Source organism: Fukomys damarensis, unplaced genomic scaffold, assembly GCF_012274545.1.
Source record: "Fukomys damarensis isolate Sample0158 unplaced genomic scaffold, DMR_v1.0_HiC HiC_scaffold_9, whole genome shotgun sequence".
Classification (NCBI taxonomy): domain Eukaryota; kingdom Metazoa; phylum Chordata; class Mammalia; order Rodentia; family Bathyergidae; genus Fukomys; species Fukomys damarensis.
The window spans coordinates 28202104-28225185 of NW_022900921.1; the positions used below are offsets into that span (position 1 = coordinate 28202104).

The 23082-nt window shown below is 38.0% G+C and overlaps 1 protein-coding gene across 4 annotated transcripts in view; it reads left to right on the forward strand.

The window, feature by feature from the left end:
- The window catches only part of Nsd1 (nuclear receptor binding SET domain protein 1), a 141287-nt gene that overhangs the window by 108309 nt on the left and 9896 nt on the right, over positions 1–23082 (forward strand). For all 4 annotated transcript variants that reach the window (XM_010622071.3, XM_010622072.3, XM_010622070.3 and 1 more), the window contains exons 16-20: positions 3221–3426; positions 7634–7746; positions 15828–16097; positions 17721–17837; positions 19872–20013. In XM_010622071.3, coding sequence (XP_010620373.1) covers positions 3221–3426; positions 7634–7746; positions 15828–16097; positions 17721–17837; positions 19872–20013 — 848 coding nt within the window. The remainder of the gene's footprint in view (positions 1–3220; positions 3427–7633; positions 7747–15827; positions 16098–17720; positions 17838–19871; positions 20014–23082) is intronic.

Below are 23082 nucleotides of genomic sequence, written 5' to 3' on the forward strand. Positions count from 1 at the left end.
TTTTTTTTAAAAAAAAAAAAAAAAAAAACTTGTATTTTTACAACAAGAGATTTTTTTTTTCCTTAAGTTTATGGTACATTTTAGGTATATATTATGATCACATTCAGCATTGGTACTTTGTACCTGTACATGTTATATTATATCTTGGTTCTTGTTTTTTCCCCATTCCCCTTTCCTCCCTTCCACCACTTCACCCTGCCTATTTACAAAAATCTTTGTTTCTGTTTTTCCTTCTTTTCTGGTATTTTTTTTTCCTTTCCTTTCCCCTTAATACAAGTGATTTTAAAGTATTACCAAATGGCATAGTAGGCTGGAGGTGTAGCTCAAGGGCACTCATTTATATCTTGGTTCTTGTTTTTTCCCCATTCCCCTTTCCTCCCTTCCACCACTTCACCCTGCCTATTTACAAAAATCTTTGTTTCTGTTTTTCCTTCTTTTCTGGTATTTTTTTTTCCTTTCCTTTCCCCTTAATACAAGTGATTTTAAAGTATTACCAAATGGCATAGTAGGCTGGAGGTGTAGCTCAAGGGCACTCATCTGCCTGGCAAGCACAAGGTCCCAAGTTTGATCCCCTGCACCAAAAAAAAAAAAAAAGGCATAGTAGAGTGTAGGCCATGTCAATTATATACTGCATGAAGAACTGAAAGAGAGGGGTGTGAAGATACATAACGTAACACAAAGGAATAAGTGTTTAAGGAGATGGAAATTCTTATTACCTTGATTTGATTGTTCCATTTCATACATTTATGAAATTATCTGTATGCCCTAAGTATATACATTTACTATATGTCAATGAAATATTTTTTGACAATGAAAAGAACAAAAGGAACATTTGTGTATTTACCTGTTAGTAAATTAGAGAACACTGTTGTACATTTGAGGCTCTTTTGCCCTTGTCTGATTCTATTTCCTCCCTATTGGCAGACATGTATATTGTGCTGAGTTTTGACTGTTTCATTTCTTTACCTTGCTATCTAAGCTTAGCACATAAATTAAATGTATTGTTTTTTATGTTATAAACCTTGGTATAAGGGATTGTTGATGTATTTTCATGTGGGCTTTTTTTTTTTTTTTTAATTTATGTTTATGCCTGAGATTTACTTACTTAGTATAGTATTGCATTTCGCGCATAGCTCACTGTTGCATTAGGCTCATTTTGTCAGTATTTGGATACACACTGTAGCTTCTCAGGGAATTCTCTGGAGTAAAGTAGCTTGAGGGGAGTTTCCAGCTTCATTTTCTTGGAGTGATTGTAGTAATTTGTGTATGATCTTTCCCTTTCCCCTTCCCTTCCTCTTTTTTTTTTTTTTTTTTTTTTTTTGCAGTTCCAGGATCAAACTTGTGCTTGCGAGGCAAGCTCCGTGCCACGGAGCTGTGTCTCCGGCCCTTTTTTTTTTTTCCATTTTTGATGTAATTTTTTGTACTCCTAATAATTGTATTTCATTGTCTTGTCTACCATAGCTACTGTTATCATTCCCTTCATGTTGAACATTCATATTTTCTAATATTCTATTCTTACAATTTTTATATCTAATTAATTCCCTTGAATAGATTTCTTGAGTTAGAATAATGATGTGTAAAGGAGTGTATATATAAGCATGAGCATTTGTTTTCAGTCTGTCGTACATACTACTTGTTTGTGCTGTTTGTGTGAAAAAAAGAATGTAGGGTGGTTGTTAATGTGGTCAGACTTTTTTTTAATGATATAGGCAATTGCACGGAGGGCCTTTGCACTGAGCTATATCCCTAGCCCCTTTTTTTGTTGTAATACCAAAGAATTTATTGGTACATTTTAGTTGTATATAATGTGAACACTCATCATAGGGAATTCTTTCTCCCTCCTTTCTCCCTTGTTCCCTTCCTATTTGAACATTTTCTTCCTATTCCTCAATATCTATTGTACATTTCAGTCCTTATTTCTGCTTTTGATTTCTCATATCAGAGAAACAATGTGATATTTAAACATGCGTGTCCGATTTATTGTACTGAAGAGTATGGTCTAAAGGTGCATCCATTTAGCTATAAATGTCTGAAGGTATCCTTTATGGCAGAGTAGTTCTCCATTGTATAAAAAGTTCCAGTCATCTTTATCCATTAATGGGTTGATGGATATTTGGGCTGTTTCCAAGATTTAGCTATTACAACTTGTGCTGCTATAAATATGGTTGTGCATATATTGCTGTGGTATGATTTTTTTTTTCTCTTTGGTACCGGGACTCAAACTCGGGTTCTTGCACTTGTGAAGTAGGCGGTGGAAACACTGAGCAAAATCCCTGGCTTTTGATCTTTTTAATTCTTTTGGGAAGATAGCAAAGGGACCAGCTAAGTCGAATGGAGCCTCTAGTTTCAGTTTTTTGAGGAATCTCCACACTGATTTCCACAATGGTTACACCAGTCTACACTCCCACCAACAGTCGAGAAGGATTCCTTTTTTCCCCAGCCCCTCCAGCATTTGTTATTGGTTGATTTCTTTTTTATTTTTATTTTTTGGTGCTGGGGATCAAACTTGGGACCTTGAGCTTGCGAGGCAGGCAGTGGAACCACTGAGCTAGATCCTTGCCCTGTTTGATTTCTTGGTAGCAGCTGTTCTTTCTGGAGTGAGATGGAATCTCAAAGTTGTTTTAATGTGCATATCTCGAATGACCAGTGATATTGTACATTTTCATATATTTGCTTTTTCTGTTTCTTCATCTGAGAAGTATCTATCTATTCATTTCAAATACCTGTTTTTTGGATTAGGTCTTTAAATTTGGCAGGTCTGGTTTTTTTGAGTTCTTTATATATTTTAGATAGTAGTCCTCTATCTGAGGAACAGCTAGAAAAAACTTTTTTCCCACACTGTGGATTGTCTTTTTACTCTGTTGGTGGTTTTCCCAGCCCTTTCTAAAATTTTTATTTTGACAAATGGTCTTGTTAAGTTACCAAGGCTAGATTTACATATGTGACCCCCTTCCCTCAGCTTCCCAGAGCACAGGGATTATAAGGCTGCACCACCATGCCTGTCACATTGCTATTCTTTAGTCCTATGTTAAAGAGAATATTTTCTCAGTGTGTTGCTGCCTTCTAGAGATTTCTTTCCTTTTTTCTTTTCTTTTCTTTTCTTTTTTTTTTTGGCACTGGGAATCATACTTGGGTCCGGGTGCTTGCAAAGCAGGCACCGGAACCACTGAGCTAAATCCCCAGCCCTAGAGATTTCTTTCCATTTTTTCATCTTTCCTAGGTGGTGGCCAGCTGAGATCTGCCATCCTCGAGCTGTTCCTTCCAACATTGATAAAATGAGGCATGATGTAGGCGAGTTCCCCGTCCTCTTCTTTGGGTCTAATGACTATCTATGGACTCATCAAGCTCGAGTCTTTCCTTACATGGAGGGGGATGTGAGCAGCAAGGATAAGATGAGCAAAGGAGTGGATGGGACATACAAAAAAGGTAACTTTATTTAATCTTATTTCTCAGACCAACACAGACCTCTGTTAACCTATCTGCTCTGGTTTAAATTCATATGCTCCATTTAGCTCTCTGACCTCCAAATTTCTTGGTTGGTTGTGGTGGTGGTGGTGGTGGCTGACGATAAAGGATTTTGTAGGGAAGTTGAACCACATAACTAGCTTTTGAACCTAGTCCTTAACTGTAGTTTCGTTGAGGAAAGTTTTTGTTTTGTTTTCTGGTCCTACAAGTTCTATTTTCTCAGTATCACATCAAATAATGAATGTCTAGAATTATTTTATAGAATAAATACTTTGCCAGCCAAGGACTCAAATGGAGGAAAGCTGCATGTGCTCCATAGAGTTTTTATTTTTGTTTTTTATTCATTAGTTTTTTGAGACAAGGTCTTGCTATGCAGTTCAGTCTGGCCTTGAACTCACTATGTAGCCCAGGCTGGCCTCAAACTAACAGCGATTCTCTTATCTCAGTGTCCCCAGTGCTGGGATTACAGGCATATTCTACCATGCCCAGATGTTATTTTTAAATATGTTTTGGAAGAAGAAATAATATTCACAAAAATTGTAAAAGCTAATAAATTTATATAGGGAATTAAATTTTTGTAAAGTGGTCTAGCAAGGAAGTCAGTGAAGACAGATAGGTCTAAGAGCATTTTCCCTTGGTATCAGCAAGGGTAGTTTTACCCCTTCATCAGGTAGTGGAATGAAATTTGAGCCTTGGATTTTTTTTTTTTTTTTTTTTAAAGATACATTGAGAAAGGGTTGCTCTGAGAGCTCAGTGGGATGCTAAAACCTGCAGAATACCGTAGTTGGTATTCCTTCAGTGGTTAATTTTCTTCCTTCAGCTGCCCTTTGAAAGGCAGTGCATCTCTTGTTATTTAAATATATTGGCATATTAAAGTTTAACATTTTTAGAAAGGGATTTTTATCATGTAAAACGTCTTGGTAAGCGTATAAAGTTTTTAAGTAAGTAAAAGTTCCTTAGTAAGGAATGTGAATGATCTCCATAGGAAACAACTTTAACACAGATTGTGTTTTTCCCAGATTGTGTTATTTCAGTTATTGCAGTGGGTTTTGACTTAATTCCTTTGCCTTGCCATATGGTTTCTGTACAGAGATGTGGACTATTCATACTATTGATGATATAATAACACACAGTACTAATATATAGGCTGTCAGTACTAATACTACAAGAGCTTAGTTCTTGGCTCTTATAATCTCACATATTCAGCATCCCCCTGGTCCAACGTCTTGGCCACTACCAAGGTTGGAGGAGAAGGTAAGAAAGAGTTCAGGGACAGCCATGAATCTGAACCTGGTGAACTTGTGGGATTTTGCCATTTCTGTACCTGGTTCAGAGGCCTTGTTAGGAGGTTTTTTCCCCCTTTTTTTAGTGAGAATTGGACCCAGGGCCTGACACTTGCAGGAAAAGTGCTCTACTGCTGAGCTACACACCCCAGCCCTTTTAATTATTTTTACATATGTGTGTGTGCATGTATGTAAATATATATATATATATATATGTATGTGTATGTATAAGTGTGTGTGTGTGTGTGTGTGTGTGTTTTTAAGACATGGTCTTGCTACATAGTTGAGGCTGGCCTCCAATTGACTGTGTAGCCCAGGCTGGCCTTGAACTTGTGGCAGTCTCTTGCCTCAGCCTCCCAAGTGCTAGGATTACAGACATGCACCACTATACCTGGCAGAATCCTTTTATCTTGAAACATGATGTCACTTAGTTAGCCAGGCTGGTCTCACACTTTCTTAATCCTCCTGCCTCAGCTTCCTGGGGTACAGACATGCACCACCATACAGCATAGAAACATATATTTTGAGGGAGAGCTTTACAACAGTACCAGCAGTCAGAACACCATTTCTTTACTCTTATGGTAGACATGTGCATGGTATACTGAACAAGAGAAAACATAGCTAGGCTGGAGATCCAGGTTTGGAAGTCATGGCTGACTTTTATCCTAAGCAACACTTTGAAGAATGAGCCATAATTACAATATTTGTTATAATTTTTGTTTGTATTTTGGTATTGGGGATTGGGAACTTGGGTCTTTGCTCTTGCGAAGCAGGTGGCAGAACCACTGAGCTAAATCCCCAGCCCCTACCATTTATTTTTTGCCAGGTTTTATTCAGTGTTTGCTCTTTACGTCTTATGGAAGCCTTATAATATGGATAACATCTTGATCTTTCAGATGAGAAAATAGGGACATATAAAAGTTACATTATTTACCCAAGTTCCTACTGCCTATAAGAAAAAGAGGAAGATTTCTTTTTTATTGTTGTTTTTTGAGACGCGGCTTCACTATATACATAGTTTAGGCCTTGATTCACTGTGTAGCTCAACCTGGCCTCAGAATTGGCAGTAGTTCTCCTGTCTCAGTCGCTCAAGTGCTGTAATCATGTGTTACCATGTTTGGGTTAGAGGAAAAAGTTTCTAATTCTGGTAGTTGGGCTCCAGAATCCCTTCTGTGTGTCTGTCTCGTTCCCCCCCCCCGGCCTTCTTTCTGTACTTGGGATTGAATTCAGAATCTTGTACTCACAAGGCAGACCCAGCTCCTCTAAGCTACATCCCCAGCCCTCCACATTCTTGATTCTCTACATTGACTGTGAGGAAGGGACCATCCTTAAGTATATCTAGAAAACAAGTTGAATGTAACATGCTGAGTTAAGAGCTTCCAAATATTTGGTACAGTTTTTTTTTTGTGGGGGTGGTACCGGGGATTGAACTTGTGTCCTTGTGCTTGCGAGGCAGGCAGCAGAACCACTGAGCTAAATCCCTGACCCAATTTGGTATAGTTTAAACACAGGGAAGAAAGGGAACTCTGGGCTGTCTGTCTGATAAGAGAGACAAGTTACTGGTTAGAGCAGAGTTTAGAAACCGTGGTCTGTCATGGGGTGTCTAGACTTTAAGAGGTTAAGAGGCTTCAGCTGAAAAGATCAGTGAGCTAGCTGAAGATGAGACTGTAATGGAATTGTCATTGTAGAGAGAATGACAGACACTGGGTGGGCATGAGGAGATAGACAAGATAGGACATGCTGAAGAACAGAATGAAAGAAGGATGAATTTTAGGACAATTCAGCAGATTACGCGTACTTTCTAGATAGAGACAATGAAAGGGAATGAGTAAGGCAGCCTTTAAAAACTGACCAGGGACCAAGGATTTAGCTCAGTGGTTCTGTCGCCCCCCTTCTTGCAACTACAAGGACCCGAGTTCAATCCCTGGTACCAAAAAAAATTTTTAAATTAAAAAATAAACATAAAAAACTGACCAAAGGGCTGGGGATTTAGCTCAGTGGTGCCAGCACCTGCTTTTCATCCCTGATACAAAAAAAAAAAAAAAAAAAAAAAAAAAAATACATACATACATACATACATACATACATATATATTTGACAGAGCATGAGGAAAGCTACCAAAATGAAAGAGGAAAGAAAGAATCAGAATTTTGAACCTGGATCAAGAATAATGAATAAACATTTTGTTTTATGTAGAGAACAAAGTGACTCTTACTGATTTTGTCAGATTTTTTAGGTATTATATGTTTTAAGGATATGAAAGCACAAGATTTGAATATAAATTCGATGTGAAGATCTGTGTGTATAATTAGTGCTTATAGTGAATATTTTACAGAATGGGTATTTTAAGAGTAGAGACAGGTACTGTAGAGAATAGGCAAGGAGGAATAACTTTAAATGCCTTCCAAAGGATGGCAAGAATGCTACCTAGTGCCCTGGACAGTAACAGTGTTTGGAAACGGGGGTGAAGACTGAGTAAAGAATTAGTCTTGGACACAGTGACTTTGCTAAGCAGATGAAGTCTTTTTGTTAGTTTTTAGGTGTTGATGTCAGCCTCAGGGCCTTATACATGCTAGGCAAGCACTTCTAATGAATCACACCCTATCTTGTGAAGTCTGTTAGGAGATGGTATCTGTGATTTCTTTCCATGTCCTTGACCTGTATTTTGTTTTTCTTTCCTGTCCAAATGGTAACCTGTAGTGTGCCATTTCCAAGCTGTCTGAGTACCCTGGCGACTTTATAATCTGCCTGTTACACATATTCTTAGATTTTCTTTGTGTGTAGTATTGGTTGGTTGTTTGAAACATAGATTTTTATATAATGGGGCAAAAAGCAAAATAACTATCCAGAGATTTTTAAGTAATGTGTGCCTTGTGTTTTCTTAGCTCTTCAGGAAGCCGCAGCAAGATTTGAGGAATTAAAGGCACAAAAAGAGCTAAGACAGCTGCAGGAAGATAGAAAAAATGACAAGAAGCCACCACCTTATAAACATATAAAGGTGAGAAAAAATTCTTGAGGTATCATGTCTGGAAGAGAGAGACATTGTAGAACTTTCATTTTTCCCCATTCAGGATTGGAAGCAGAAACTCAAGTGCTTTGAGGTGGAGGTAGAACTTTAAAAGAAAAAAAAAAGGTAATAGATTACCATTTCTAGCATAGTGCACACACTTCAAAAAGTCAGCAATGCCTTGAAATATCACTTTTCCTACTGCCTTGAAAAATTCTCTCATGTAAATAAGTTAGATTTTATTCAAAGTAAGTATCTTCATGGTGAATGGAACAAAATGGCATGATGAAAAATGATAAATGCTCCTGAGGGAATGTGAATAATATACATGGTAAGTCTGTTTGGTATTGGTTGATGCTAAATATACTTTAGGTAACTAGTATGATTAGGAATTCCAAGGTCAGAAAAATTAATATTAGGTGTACCTAACCCTCCTCAGTCTGCCTGATGATGAAATAGTCACTGTATCAACCTGGTCCAGAAGACTTTTTGTATTTTTAAGTCATTTGTATAAATAATTAAAAGAAGTGAAGGGCTAAGGATTTAGCTCAGTGGTGTGGTGCCACTTGCCTTGCAAGTGCAAGATCCAAAGTTCAGTCCCCAGTACCAAAAAAAAAGATTGAAAGTGAAATAACAAATTAAGAAATTTGAGTATTTATTAAACCTTTTACAATACCCCCCCCTTTTTTTGTTGATATAGGCTCACTTTGTAGTGTAGGCTAACCTTGAACTCATTATGTAGCCCAGGCTGGCCTTGAGCTCATGGCTGGCAGTGATTTTTTCCTTCCTCAGCCTCCTGAGTGCTAGGATAACAGGTATGCACCACTACACCCCACCTACAAACCCTTTTTGTTTTTGTACTGGGGTGTGCTTGTGAGGCAGGTGATGGCGCCACTGAGCTAAATCCCTGGCCCCTACAAGACTTTTTTAATCAGATAAGTTAGTTTTTTGTTTTTGGGTCTTCCAGCATCATAAGACATGAAAGAATATTATTTATTAACAAATTTAGGTTCCTAAGATGAGAACCCTATTTTTTCATAAAGGTGCTTGGCGGGGCCGGGTGTGGTGGCGCACGCCTGTAATCCCAGCACTTGGGAAGCTGAAGCTGGCTGCAAGTTCGAGACCAGCCCGGGCTACATAGTGAGTTCCAGAGCAATCTGAACTACATACTGAGACTCTGTCTCAAAACTTCCCCCCAAAAAAGTGCACGGGGGTGCTTTTTCTGTTCACATTCCTTTTTTTTTTTTTTTTTTTTTTTTTTGGTGCCGGGGATTGAACTCTGGTCCTTGTGCTTGCAAGGCAGGCCACCAAACTGCTGAGCTAAATCCCCGGCCCACATTCCTAATTTTTTTGAGTATCAGAAATCTTGTATATGTACTTATGTATCGTAAGTACATAATTTATTTGTGTATCAGTTTCAGCACCATCTCTTTAGAGCATATGTTCCAAATATTGCATGGGTCATTATTTAAAGAAACATTTTTTGTCCAAAAATTCAAATTTAATTTGGGTCACCTGGATTTTTGCTGAATCTAGTAACATTAGTAATAATAGGCTACAATGATGGTAGTAATAGTCTTCACTTGATCTTAGCCAAAAGGCCAAGAAGCGATTGGTAGTAATAGTCTTTGAAAGATGTTCAGTACTTTGGGTAATGCAGTAAAAAAAACAGCACTGTTACTTTTTAGTTCACTATTTCATCATACTTATGCCACAGTTCTATTTCTTACCATTTCAGGCTTTTAAATAAAAAAGTATACATAGTTTGAAATCATTGGTGAGTAATTCTGAGTGGTGATAAAAAAGTGAAATGTTAAAACATACAGGAAAAATAAGAACACTAAAATACCAGATGGTATCATAGATTTATAAAAAGATCTCATTGTTAGCTGGGGATTTAGCTCAGTGGTGCCCGTGCCTGCCTTGCAAGCACAACATCCTGAGTTCAATCCCCAGTACTGCTAAAAAAAAAGTCTCATTAACCCACATGGGAATTATAATATAAAATGACATGTGTTCCTTCTAAATAAAGAAGTCTGTCTGTCTGTCTCTCCCTCTTCCTTCCTTTCTTTTCCTTCCCCTCCCTTCCCCTTCCTCCCATTCTCTCCTTCTCTTCTCAGTAAAATGAATATATTTTCTTTTTGATCTTTAAGAAGGAATAAAAGTCATAAAATATCAATCCTTGCAAAGAATTAAAACTGTGTAAGGAAACTGAGAACTATATATTGGGTCTAAATAGACCCTGGCAATATACTGAGAGTTAAATGAAGTAACGTGTGAAGACAACACCAAAACAACTAGGTTCCACTGTCTGCCTCACAAGCGAAAAGACCCAAGTTCGATCCCGAGTGCCCCCCTCCAAAAAAAAACATAGACCTGGAAGAAATGAAGCTGGGCCTGCTAGCTTACACTTGTAATCCCAGGACTTGGGAGTCTGAGGCAGGAAGATTGCCAGGAGTTGAAGACCAGTCTGGGCTACAAAACAAAAAAAAAAGAAGAAAGAAAAGTGATCCTATTTATGCATTCCTAGGTGTCAGATAGTAGCAAGGTAGGTATTTCAGAGTAGTACATCAACCACATTGAGCTTGGATAATGAGGAAGCAACAGTCTGCAAATGATCTCATCCTAGGATTTATATGCCAACTCCTCCTATTATATCTCTATTTCCCATTATCCTCCATAATGAGGTTGAGCCTAGATAGACAAGCAATCTGAATGAGCTATGTCCCCAGTCCCTTTGTATTTTATTTTGAGACAAGGTATCTCTAAATTTCCAAGGCTGGCCTTGAACTTGTGATATTCTTGCTTCTTCACCTTCCTAAGTAGCTGGGAATACAGGTGTATCCCACACTTCCAGCTTCTACCTATTTCTACAACATATTCCCAGGTAAAGATGTAAAGGAGGAGTTGACAAACTCCTTCATGTGCCATATGCATTCAGCTGCCTGTTTATGATGTTAGGTCTATAAGCAAATGATGGTTTTTTTACTGTTTAAAATTAAATAAAATTTTAATGTGGGTGGGGCAATACCAAGTTTAACCTTAGGTACATCTCCAGCCATTTTATTTTATTTTATTTTATTTTGAGTTAGGCTTTTGCTAAGTTGCCTAGCTTGGCACTGAATTTGTGATCCTCCTGCCTTCACATCCTGAGTTATGGTTCTGTCACATTTTAATCACTTAACAACAGTTTACCTCAAGTATCACTGAGGCAGGGCATTTATTTACATTCTGACTATCCCAAGTGTCATTCAGGCAGGTGTCATTTCAGCCAGTTGATTCTTGTATTGAATACATTTAATAAAATTGTCATTTTTATATTTCCTACTATCTTATAAAAATTAACCAAAAATACCCAGTTTTTGGTCATCCTGTATTTAAATAATTGGCCTGCTAAGTGGTTAATGGTTGGAGGGAAAAGAGTATTTCATGACACATGAGGATTGTATTCAACTTATAATGTCTATAAATAATATTATATTGGAACACAGCCATCTTGGTTAATTTACACATTTTCTCTGGCTACTTTCATACCACAGTGGCAGGATTAAGTTATATGTATGACCGACATGACACGTATGGCCTATCTGCAAAGCCTGAAATTTAACTGCCTGGCCTTTTACAGAAAAAGGCTGCCAACTCCTGAACTCGTATGTTTACCCAAAACTCTATAGCTATATGTTTGTTATGAGTTTTTAATTTTAATTTTTTGCATTATGTGTTAGGCAAGAAACTTGAGATTAGGAACAGGTTCAATTAGATATTAGGAAAGAATGGTTTAAACATAAGAGGTATGATTGAGATATATGGTGAATGTTTAAAGTTTTAAATTTTTCTGGGCATAGTGGTGTATGCTTATAATCCCAGCACTCAAGAGACTAAGGCAGGAGACCAGAAATTTAGCTCAGTGGTTCCATTGTCTGCTTCACAAGCACAAGGACCTGAGTTCGATCTCTGGTGCCAAAAAAAAAAAAAGTCTAAGGCAGGAGAATAGCCTCATGTTTGAGACCAGCCTGGGCTACATTGCAAGAACTTGTCTCAAAAGCAAATGAAATGAACAGGTTGGGGAATTTAGCTCAATAGCGCTATGCCTGCCTCTAAAGCATAAGGTCCTGAGTTTGATTCCTGGTACCGGGGATAAAAGTACCCCCCAAAATGAAATGAAATAAATTTTTAAAATTGATTACAGTAAAAGAAAAAAAGTGCCATTAACACATTTGCAACAGGTTATAATTGTATTTCGTTGCTGGGAAGCTCTGGTTTGAATTCATTTGTTCCCACCAGCTTGAACTACTGTAGCACATGCAGGACTGTCACATCTGGCAGCATTGTACCACTTTTCAGTAGGTCTTTGATTATGCAAAAAAAGTCATTGACTTAGCACACCATATACCATTTTATTACAGTTCCTTAAGGCAAACATTAAAATGGTATTTAAAAAACTGTTAAACATCCAATTTGTGGTGCAGTGATTCTAAATGCATATCATATACACCAGCAATAGGTTGTAAGATTTTAGCCTAGACCAGCCTTGAACTAGGGGCAGGCCTCCTGCCTCTGCCTTCTGGAGCTCTGGGATTACAGGTTTGGCCACCATGCCCAGCTCCATGTTAAAATTTTAGAGAATTAATTATTGATAAATGATTCATGAATATAAATTATTTTAATGAAATAAGTTTTTAAATAATTATAAAAGTCTGAAATTGGTATGAGTTGTTATTAATATTTATATTTTGGCAGTAATTATTAAAATCCAAGTGACTAACTAGATTTTGTTTATTTATATATTTTTTATTTTATTAGTAAAAATCTCAAAGTGATTAGATCCTTTGTACCTGCCCAATGGGACAATCATGTAGGTGCCACTAGTGATTCAGTCCAGTGGGTTAATCCTCTCCAAGTGCTCCCCCTTATTTTGAATACATTTGTCCCATCATTCTTTTTCCTTTGTGAAAGAGGCCTGTAAATCCTTTTCAGTAAGTATATTTAGGAGGTATGATAAAAAATACAGGGAATACTGCTGCTGCGTGTCATCTGGTAGACAAGCAGGCACATAAAAGCATTCACTTTATTCACCAGATCTGGTACCATGCAACTTCTGGGTCTTCCCCAAAATCAATGACCATGAAACGTAACTGTTTTAAATCAATTCAGTACATCAAAGAAACCACAACAGCATAACTAAATACTCAGTAATGAAGACTTCTAGAATTACTTCACAATATGGCAAGAATGATGAGATAAGTATGTTCAAAGCAGTGTTTTGTTCAAATGAGTGTTTTGAGGGAGATTAATGGCAATGTGTCTTTTACTGTAATGAATTTTTAAATTTTATTCTTTAAAATCTTTTAAGTTTGTTCATATTTCAGCCATATCATATACACGTACAGAGAATAAAAGTAAGAGGAACCTTCTTGAGCAGGGGGAGGTCAAGTAAAGAAATCTTGAGTCAGAATAGATGTTCCAATTCCCTATTTAAGACCTATAGTCTTGGGTAACTGAACTCGGCTGTTGTCTTCTGTCTCCTCAGAACTTGCCTGACTCACTAGGTTTGTGGCTTCCACTTGCATGTGGTGAGTTTTTTCTCCACTAATAAGTTTTCTACAGTTTTAACCAATATTTTTGAAGCGTCTAGGAACAGATCTGGCAGTGAGAGTAATGTCCTTTTTTAGTTGTTACAGAGTAAGCTTGTCTACCGGCAGGCTTAGCCTACAAGCTAGTACATTTCTAACACTATGTGATTTTTAGCAGTATTTTTCATGCCTCAGTTGCACAGTGCTAGAGTCCAGAATGCATAGGCAATAAAGAAGTGATTTAAGGGGAGGGAGGGCATGGTGTTAACTGCCTCATGAGCCTGTCACAGTCAAATTGAAACCTGCATGTGTCAGACATATGCTGTTGCACAAATTGGTGAGTAAAATCTAATAGCATCAGTAGTACTTCAGCCTACCTACACGTCTGTGAAGACAGGTGTTGTTATTAAGCAGACATACAAGTTTTCTCATGTAATTATTAAACTTAGGTTTATTGAGCCAGGAATGACAGTACATGCTTGTAATCCATCATTTGGTTAACAGGTACAAATCTGAGGCCCGTCTGGACATGTAGTGATAATATCTCAAAAAAGCTTGAGCTTGTTTTATTTTGTTCAAATGTTACAATATAAATATAAAACATAGCTAGGTATAGTTGCATACACCTGTAATTCTAGAACTCAGGAGGCTGAGGCAGAAGGATTGCTAGGAGTTCAAGGCCATCCTGGGCTACCTACTCAGTTCCAAGCCAGCCTGAAAGACCTTGTCTCAAAACAATGAATGGAGAAAGGAAGGTAGGTTGGTTGGTTTTGTAAATTATATACACCAGTTACAGCAATCCTCTTGCCTCATCCTCCTGAGTGCTGAGGTTACCTTCATGCTCCATCATGCCTGGCTACTTATTTATTTATTGGTACTGGGGACTAAACCCAGAGCATCAGATATACTAGGGAAATGCTGTCCCACTGAATTATACCCGCAATCAAGTAATAGTTCTTTTAGGTTGACTAGAATTTGTAATTTAGAATGGGGGGGCATAATAAATTATGATATCTACCATGTTTAAGAGGTTGCTGGGTTTTGTGATAATGTGGACCTTATTAGAATATTATTCAGAGTAAAATTATCAAAAGTATACAATTTTTAGTCAAATTTTATTTATATGCTGTCTTTGAAGACTCAGTTTCTTCTCCCTGAATTATTACCAACCAGCCTAGACAGTAAACAAATCTTTCCTTTTGTACTGTTGCTAGTATCTACCTATAAAAATTCACTTGAATTAAAAAAAAAAATCACATGGATAGTGTTGATATCTTTGACTTTCATGCTTTATCTCACTAGATTGTCACTAGAGTTTTTTCAGCATTAGTCCTGCTACTACATAAATGATGTCTGCCGCCTACCTTGCAAGCACAAGGTCCCACATTCAATTCCCAGTACAAAAAAACCCAAACCATAAATAATATGAATGACAGCTATGGTTCTCCTAAAGGATTTAAAACTATTATAAGAAATACTAAAATCCATCTTCACACCAGGTGTGGTGGCGCAAGCCTGTAATCGCAGCACTTGGGAGACTTGAGACAGGAGGTTCGCTGTGTGTTCGATAGCAGCCTGGGCTATATAGTGAGTTCCAGGTCAGTCTCAACTACATAGTGAGACCCTGTCTCAAACACCCCCCCAAATAAAAATAAAACCCATCTTCACATAGAGGAACCCAAATTACCCAAAGATGTTTTCATGCCACTATGTAGTTCCAATATAAGAATGGTAAATATTCCAATGCATGTGGTGGTACATGCCTATAATTCCAGCATTTTCGGAGTCTGAGGCAGGAGGATCATAATTGTTGAGCCCAGCCTGGGTAATTTGGCAACTTTACCCTATCTCAAATAACAAAGTAAAATAGGCTGAAGGTGTAGCTCATTGTACCCCTTTGAAATTTGTTTGTTTGTTTATTTTTGGCATGGGGGCTTGAACTTGGGACCTTGCCCTTTAAAGGCAGGGGGCAGAACCACTGAGCTAAATCCCAGTCCTGATTTTTTTTTTTTTTAATTAAAATTTTTTTGTAGCGCAAGGATCCGAGTTCGATCCCTAGTACCAAAAAACAATTTCATTTTAATTTTTTTTGGTGAAATTCACTTTTTGGGGGAGGGATCTTACATATTTTAGGCACTGTCTCTAGTGCTGAGTTACATTATATCCCCATCCCTTTTTATTTTGTAGGCAGGATTTTTTTGTTTGTTTTGTTTTGTTTTGTTTTTGGTAGGTAGGATTTTACTGAATTGCCTGGGCTGATCTCCAATTTAGATTGTCCTGCCCCAGCTTCCCAAGTAGCTGGGATTGTAGGTGTGTCTTTGTGTTCAGTTGAGATTCATATTTTGTGTATCGTGAGGATTTATAATCTGCCCAAATCTTGATTGTTTAAAATCATGTAAAATGGGGCATAATGCATCAAAGAAAAGAAATTTGCTTATTACAGGTCCTGACTTGTCTTAACATCAAATTACCTGTACAATACTGTATGCTGTTCTCCAGGTGAACCGTCCTATTGGCAGGGTACAGATCTTCACTGCAGACTTATCAGAAATTCCCCGTTGCAACTGTAAAGCTACTGATGAAAACCCTTGTGGGATAGATTCTGAATGCATCAACCGCATGCTGCTGTATGAATGCCACCCCACAGTATGTCCTGCTGGAGGCCGCTGTCAAAACCAGTGTTTCAGCAAGCGCCAGTACCCAGAGGTTGAAATTTTCCGCACATTGCAGAGGGGCTGGGGTCTACGGACAAAAACAGATATTAAAAAGGTGATGAAAACTCTTCTTCATTATCAAGTTATTTGGTTTTCATTGCTTAATATGATTAGTTTGGATGAATGTGAAGCAATTTACCAGAGATGAAGATAACATAGTTTAGGGCTAACAGTTTAGGGCTTCACTTTACTGTTACTTTTTGCTGTAACTTCCAGGGTTTAGATGATAAGATGATGGTTAGTTTTCTTCCCTGAAGTCCATATATGGATCATGTTAAGAGATTGGCAAAACAGGAAAACTTACTCTCACATTATTAGCTCTTTTGTGAAAATCCTAAAACTAGTAGTTAAGAGGGGATAAAAATCACATAATACAGAATGTTAATCACCTTTTCATAAAATATTTAGTCAGGTAAAAACAGTTAGGTTCATAGAACATGAAGAGAAAGAAGGCAAGGTCTTTGCAAGTGAAAACATAGTGAAACCTTCAACTAGGAAATTGGCAAGGAGCCGGGTGTGGTGGTACATGCCTGTTAATCCCAGCATTTGCGAGGTTGAGGCAGGAGGATTGCCTTGAGTTTGAGGCCAGCCTGGGCTACATAGTGAGCTCAAGTATAGCCTGAACTAGAGCCAGACTCTATCTAAGAAAAAGAAAGGAACTTGACAAGATCTGTTCTTTTTGTTTTGTTTTGTCTTTTTGGCACAGAGGGGTCAAAATTGGGACCTTGCACTTGCGAGGCAGGCACCATGCCACAGAGCTATATCCCAGCCCTGATCTCTTCAGTTTTTGTTTTTGGTCCCGGGGATCAAACTCAGGACCTTGTAATTGCTTGGCAGGCGCAGTGACACTGAGCTAAATCCCTGGCCCTCTGTTCAGTTTTTGACAGTTAATGTTGTACAGTCTTGGTGTAATATAAATCTTATTTAACATTTCAATAAAATAAGCCTTATTCTGGTTAAACTTTCTGAAGAATTTAATTGATGTTCCTTTATTGGAAAGACTGATATAGGTAGGCCTGATTAGTCATGTGCTATTACACACCTAGTATTTGGGCCATTGTGGTGGAGATACAGTAATCAATAAAGGAGACATGGGCCCTGCTTTCGTGAAGATTACATTCTAGAGGAGGAGAGACAGAAAAAAAAACCCATCACTGAATGTGTTAGTTCAGTGTTCTGAGGTCATCTGGCAAAGGATCTGAAAGTAATTTGGTTTTGAAAATGTTTTCAGACTTTGAAGATGAATGCAAAGTTGGTATTAAAGTCTTTCAGCTAACGGATAAGGGCAAGGATGAATATAGTACAGCGAGGACAGTGGTGTGAAACATAGAGGGGCAGTAGGTAGGGTCAGCTGCAAGGAAGATGAACATAATTTAAGGAAATTGACCGTCTCACACTCTGCCAGGTACAGTGATTGATTGTCCATGTCTCCTTTACGAGGAAACTTTAGTTTATTTATAGTCTTCTATTATGGTGGATCTATAGTGCCCAGCTTACTCCTTTTTCTGTTAGAGGCTGTTATAAGGAATAATTTTCATTATCAAGTAGTTGAGATAATGTAAAGTAACATTACATGTGCATAAATTGATTTAGGGAATCTGATATTTTCATTAGTTTCTAAATTCATGTGAATACCTATGTGCTTTTCCCATTAAGTCTGGAGTTTTTTTGGTTTTAGGGTGAATTTGTGAATGAATATGTGGGTGAGCTAATAGATGAAGAAGAATGCAGAGCTCGAATCCGTTATGCCCAGGAACATGATATCACTAATTTTTATATGCTCACCCTAGATAAAGTAAGTATTGGATCATGTTGTGACCACATGGTGAAATTTATTTATCTCAGCTGGTGTTTGTAGGTATAATATGGGCCTGGGATTTAGCTCAGTGGTGCCATCACCTGCCTTGCAAGCACAAGGTCCCGAGTTCAATCCCCGGTAACCAAAAAATGTGTGTGTGTGTGTGTGTGTGTGTGTGTGTGTGAGAGAGAGAGAGAGAGAGAAAGAGAGAGAGAGAGAATATATTTTGCTGAGCCATTTTTTCCCCATATTTATGGCAATTATTTGATCTGGGTTCCAAAAAAGGCAAGCCTGCGTATTTCTGGCTAGAGGCAATAAATCTGCTTTTACAATTTTTTTTGCCCTTCAGTACTGGGGATTGATTCTAGGGTCTTTGCATTGAGCATGCCTGTATTTCCAGCAATCTGGGAGCCTGAGGCAGGAGGTTCATAAGTTTGAGGCCAGCCTATGCAGGCTGGCCCTGTCTCAAAAGATTGTAGGAATAGTACTCTGCTATAATGAAGGATAAGCTTAAGACATTTCTATGTAAATGGATGCACCTTGAGACCATACCTGTTAAGTTTTGGTGTGTGGGGTTTTTTTGTTTGTTTGTTTATTTGTTGGTACCAGGGATCGAACTCGGGTCCTTGTGCTTGCGAGGCAGGTGGCAGAACCACTGAGCTAAATCCCTGGCCCACTATACTCTTAAGTGAGATAAATTGAACACACGTCTACACTCCTGCAATCCCCACCCCACCCCCCATACCTGGGATCAAACTCAGGATCTTGCACTTGGAAGTCAGGCGCAGCGCCATTAAGCTAAATCCCCAGTCCTGGACATACATGTTTAAATATAAATACTGCCTTATCTCTCTGGTGTAAGAAACTGAAAGTATATATAAGAGATACTAGAAAACGGGAAGAAAATGTTCGAGTGAAAAGGGAAGGAAGGGGGGAAGGGCAAATAATGAAGGGATAATAAAAGTGAATAGAAGGAAAAAATTGAACCAAAGCTTTTATAAATGAGAGAGGACAAAGGGTAGGAAGGGGAATGGGAAAAAAAGAGAAGCAAGATATATCATGTACAGATACAAATTCCCTATGATAAACGTTGGCCATTGTGTATATCTAAAATATACCAATAAATGTTTTAAAGCTTCAAAAAAATTTTTTTAAATTATGAAAGGACTGGGAGTGGAACTTAGTGCAAAGACCCTGCATTTAATGTCCAGTACCCCCTGAAAAGGAGGATCAAGTCATTCTGACAATTACAAAGAGTTTTCTGGGCAATGGTTTTATCTCAGTGGTTCTGCCACCTACCTTGCAAACCCAAAGTAGTCCTAAGTTTGATCCCCAGTTTAAAAAAAAAAATCTGATGCGTTTCATTTCATTGGTACCCAGAATTTTATTTTAAAATTATTTTAAATTTCTGTATCCTAGTGTGCTAATGTTTTTCATGAGTACTACTTTTATGGTGCATGGGATCTTTACCTCCAGATATTCTCGCTATAGTTTAGAATAAGGAATTGGTATCAGTATTTAAATTTCATTAGATATTTTTGTTTAGTTGGTTGATTTTATTTTCAAGTAGAATCTTGGTAAGTTTTCTGGCAGATGCTTGAACTTTCAGTCTTGCTGTCTCGGCCTCCCAGAGGAGCTTCAGGGGTGTGCCATCATACCCAAATATGTAATTTTTAATGTACACCTATTTTGAGAACTTCCTGATTAGAGAGAATGGAGTCGGTTGCTGCTTCTAGGGCAGTGGTATTTAAATTTATGTGTGTATCATCAGAATCCCTGCTGCATTTGTTATAATTCAAATTAACTGAGCCCTATTACATTTTCTGCTTTAGAATATCTGGAACACACCAAAAATTTGTATTTCTAATAACCTTCCAGAAGGAATTGTTACTGTTGGTCCATAAGCTGAACTTTTAGAACCACTACTCTTAAAGATTCAAATTTCAGAATTTTATTAGAGAAGATAGTCTAATTTTAGTCAGCAGCAGAGGTTTCAAGAAGTCTGATGAGCAGCTTTTTTTGGAATTCTAGGACCGAATCATTGATGCTGGTCCCAAAGGAAACTATGCTCGGTTTATGAATCATTGCTGCCAGCCCAACTGTGAAACACAGAAGTGGTCTGTGAATGGAGATACCCGTGTTGGCCTTTTTGCCCTGAGTGACATTAAAGCAGGTAAGAGTCAAGTAGAGATTCTGGGGTCTGAAATTTAGATTTTATCATCTAAAATCCTCATATGTCCTGTACTCTAAAATGAAGGTTCCAGATTCCTGAGAATACAAGGCTTGCCAGGTAGTACTTGGTCACAGATGATAAAACTGACATAAAATTTATACTTTTTCCCCTCATACTGAGAATTAAATGTGGGGCCTTTTCATTGAGCCACAGCCCCTTTTCCTTATTTATTTTAATTTTGAGACAAGATCTCATTACATTGTCCAGACAGGACTCAAATTTGTGATCCTCCTGCCTCAGCTTCTCATAGTGCTAGGATTGTAAACATGCACCTCCAGATGGGTAAAAATTTAAACTTTAACCATTTTTTTAAGATGTACATTTTTTTCTTCTTTTTTGGGTACTGGGGATTGAACTCGCTCTGGTCCTTGCGCTTATGAGGCAGGCAGCGGAACCACTGAGCTAAATCCCCAGCCCCAAGATGTACAATTTTTTTTTTTTTTTTGTACCAGGGATTGAACTCGGGTCCTTGCGCTTGCAAGGCAGGCCACCGAACCCCTGACCTAGATCCCCGGCCCCTGTACAATTTTAATTTATTAAGTTTTCGTTTCACATCTATCATCACCACCCACCTCTGGAACTCTTTTTACCTTCTCCAACTGAAACTCTTCCTAGTCTCACAGAACTGGCTAACCACCATTCTCTCTAAATTTAACTACTCTAGGAACTTCATATAAACAAAATCATACAATACAGTGGTACTTTGGTTCACAAACTTAATTTGTTCTCTGATTTTGGAAAAGATGGCCACAGTTGTGTTTGTCACCAGGTGCAGAGTTTGCAAACAAAAACAAAATTTTGTCAGATGCATCTGTTTATGAACCAAATTGTTGGCAAACAAAAGCATTTATGTGCCGGGAATTTAGCTTAATGGTTCCACTATCTGCCTTGCCAAGCACAAGGTCCCAAGTTCAATCCCTGGTACGAAAAACCAAACCAAAAAAAGAGCATTTGTGAACTAGATACCACTCTGCTTGTGACTATCTTGTTTCACCGAGCATAGTACTGACCCTGTTTTAATGGAGTAAATTCCTAGGCCTTTAAAACTCCTCCCCAATTGCTCTGCCTTTGAAACATCCAGCTCTCCAGATTTCCCTTGTCACCTTCTCTTCCATGGTTGTCTTTTTTTCCTGTTTTTTCCTTCTATATTAACCAAAACTTAATCAAATTTTTTTTATTAGGGTGTTTTATTTCTGAGACAAGTTCTCACTGAATTCACTAGGCTAGCCTCAAATTCATGGTGATCGTCTTGCTTCAGCAAGAGTGCCCAACAACACTTGGCTACACATTCAAATCTTTTTTTTTTTTTTTTTTTTTTTTTTTTTTTTTTTTTTTATTTTGAGACAGGGTCTCACTATGTAGTTGAGACTGACCTAGAACTCACTATATAGCCCAGGCTGGTCTTGAACTCAGCTATCCTCCTGCCTCAGCCTCCCGAGTGCTGGGATCACAGATGTGAGCCACCACACCCGGCTTCAATCAAATCTTAATGGGTTATAGATGCAAGGCCTCTGTGTGTGTTTGTGTTTTGCTGGAACCAAACCTAAGGTTATAATGAACACTAAACAACTACTGTGTCATTGAACTATATCCATAGTCCCCAAGGTTTTGTCTTTTCTTTGCTTCATTCAGGCTGGCCTCAAATTCCTGGCAATCTTCCTGTCTCAGAAAGACTGAGTCTTGCTACTATGCATGTAGCTCAGGCTGGCCAGGAACTTGCAGTTCTGCCTCAGACTCCCCAGTGCAGGGATTGATTATATCATGCTCCATCACACCTGGCTAGCAGTCTATTTTTAAGAGTAATACAAAAGGAAGATGGTTGTCAGCAGGATAAGTATTAAGAAATTTAATTGAATTGGAAGTAAAACTGAAATAGCTTAATGGTTTAATGGTCAAAAGTATGTTTCAAAACAGTTTTCTCAGGGACATGAGCAAAACAATTGAAGATTGCTCTCATACTCAAACTAATATGGGACTGGCCTAGGCACTTGGTCATTGACAGTAATGTAGTCCAATTACTGGTAATCCAGCACTCAGGAGGCTGAGGCAAGAGGATCGCTGTGAGTGAAGACTTAATTCCCCCTTGACCTAGTCTTGTTGATCTCAAATAGTGTGACTCAAGACAAAAAAATTAAAAAGCAATTTGGTCAGTTCTTATTCTCTATGTGTGTTTTTGTTATCATTTTAATCTGTGGAACTTCTTCCCACTTCCCTGTGCCTTGTGTCTTTTCTCTGTCATTTAAATATGTCTTTTAGGCTTTTCAGAATTTTAAAGGTTTTGATAATTTTCACACTATAAGAAATTTAGCCACTAGTTTGGTTTTTTTTTTTCTGTCTAGTTTCTTTACGCGAAGTACTAAATGATTCCGTTAACAGCACTTAAGCATGTCTACGTGTTGTACTTTGCCCACGTAACTGATACTTTTTAAAAAGTGTTTGTTGCTTGGTTTTTGGATTTTGAGACAGAATCTCACTATATAGTTCAGACTGACCTTAACTCACTATGTTCCTCAGGCTGGCCTCAAACTCACACTAATCTTCCTGCCTCAGCCTCCCAAGAGCTGGTTTAGAGGAATGAGTGACCAGGCCCACCTGTTACTCATTTTTAAAATATTAACTTATGGTAAATTTTTTAATTTGATAGTGTATTAATCAATTTTTGGCCACTGTAACAGATACCTAAGATAATCAACTAATAAAAATATTTCTTTTGTCTTTTTCTGTTTTGGTTTGTTTTGATGTTTTGAGACAGGATCTCTCTGTAGTCCAGGCTGGCCTAAAACTTACTATATAACCCATTGTGGCTTTGAACTTAGAATCGTCTTGTCTTAGCCTTACAAGTGCTATGATTACAAGAGTACATTACCACATCCAGCTTAAAAGACTTACTTTGAGGGCTGGGGATTTGGCTCAGTGACTCCACCACCTGCCTCACAATTGCAAGGGCTGGAGTTCAATTCCTGGTACCAAAAAAAAAAAAAAAAAAAAAAAAAAAATTTTTTAGACACA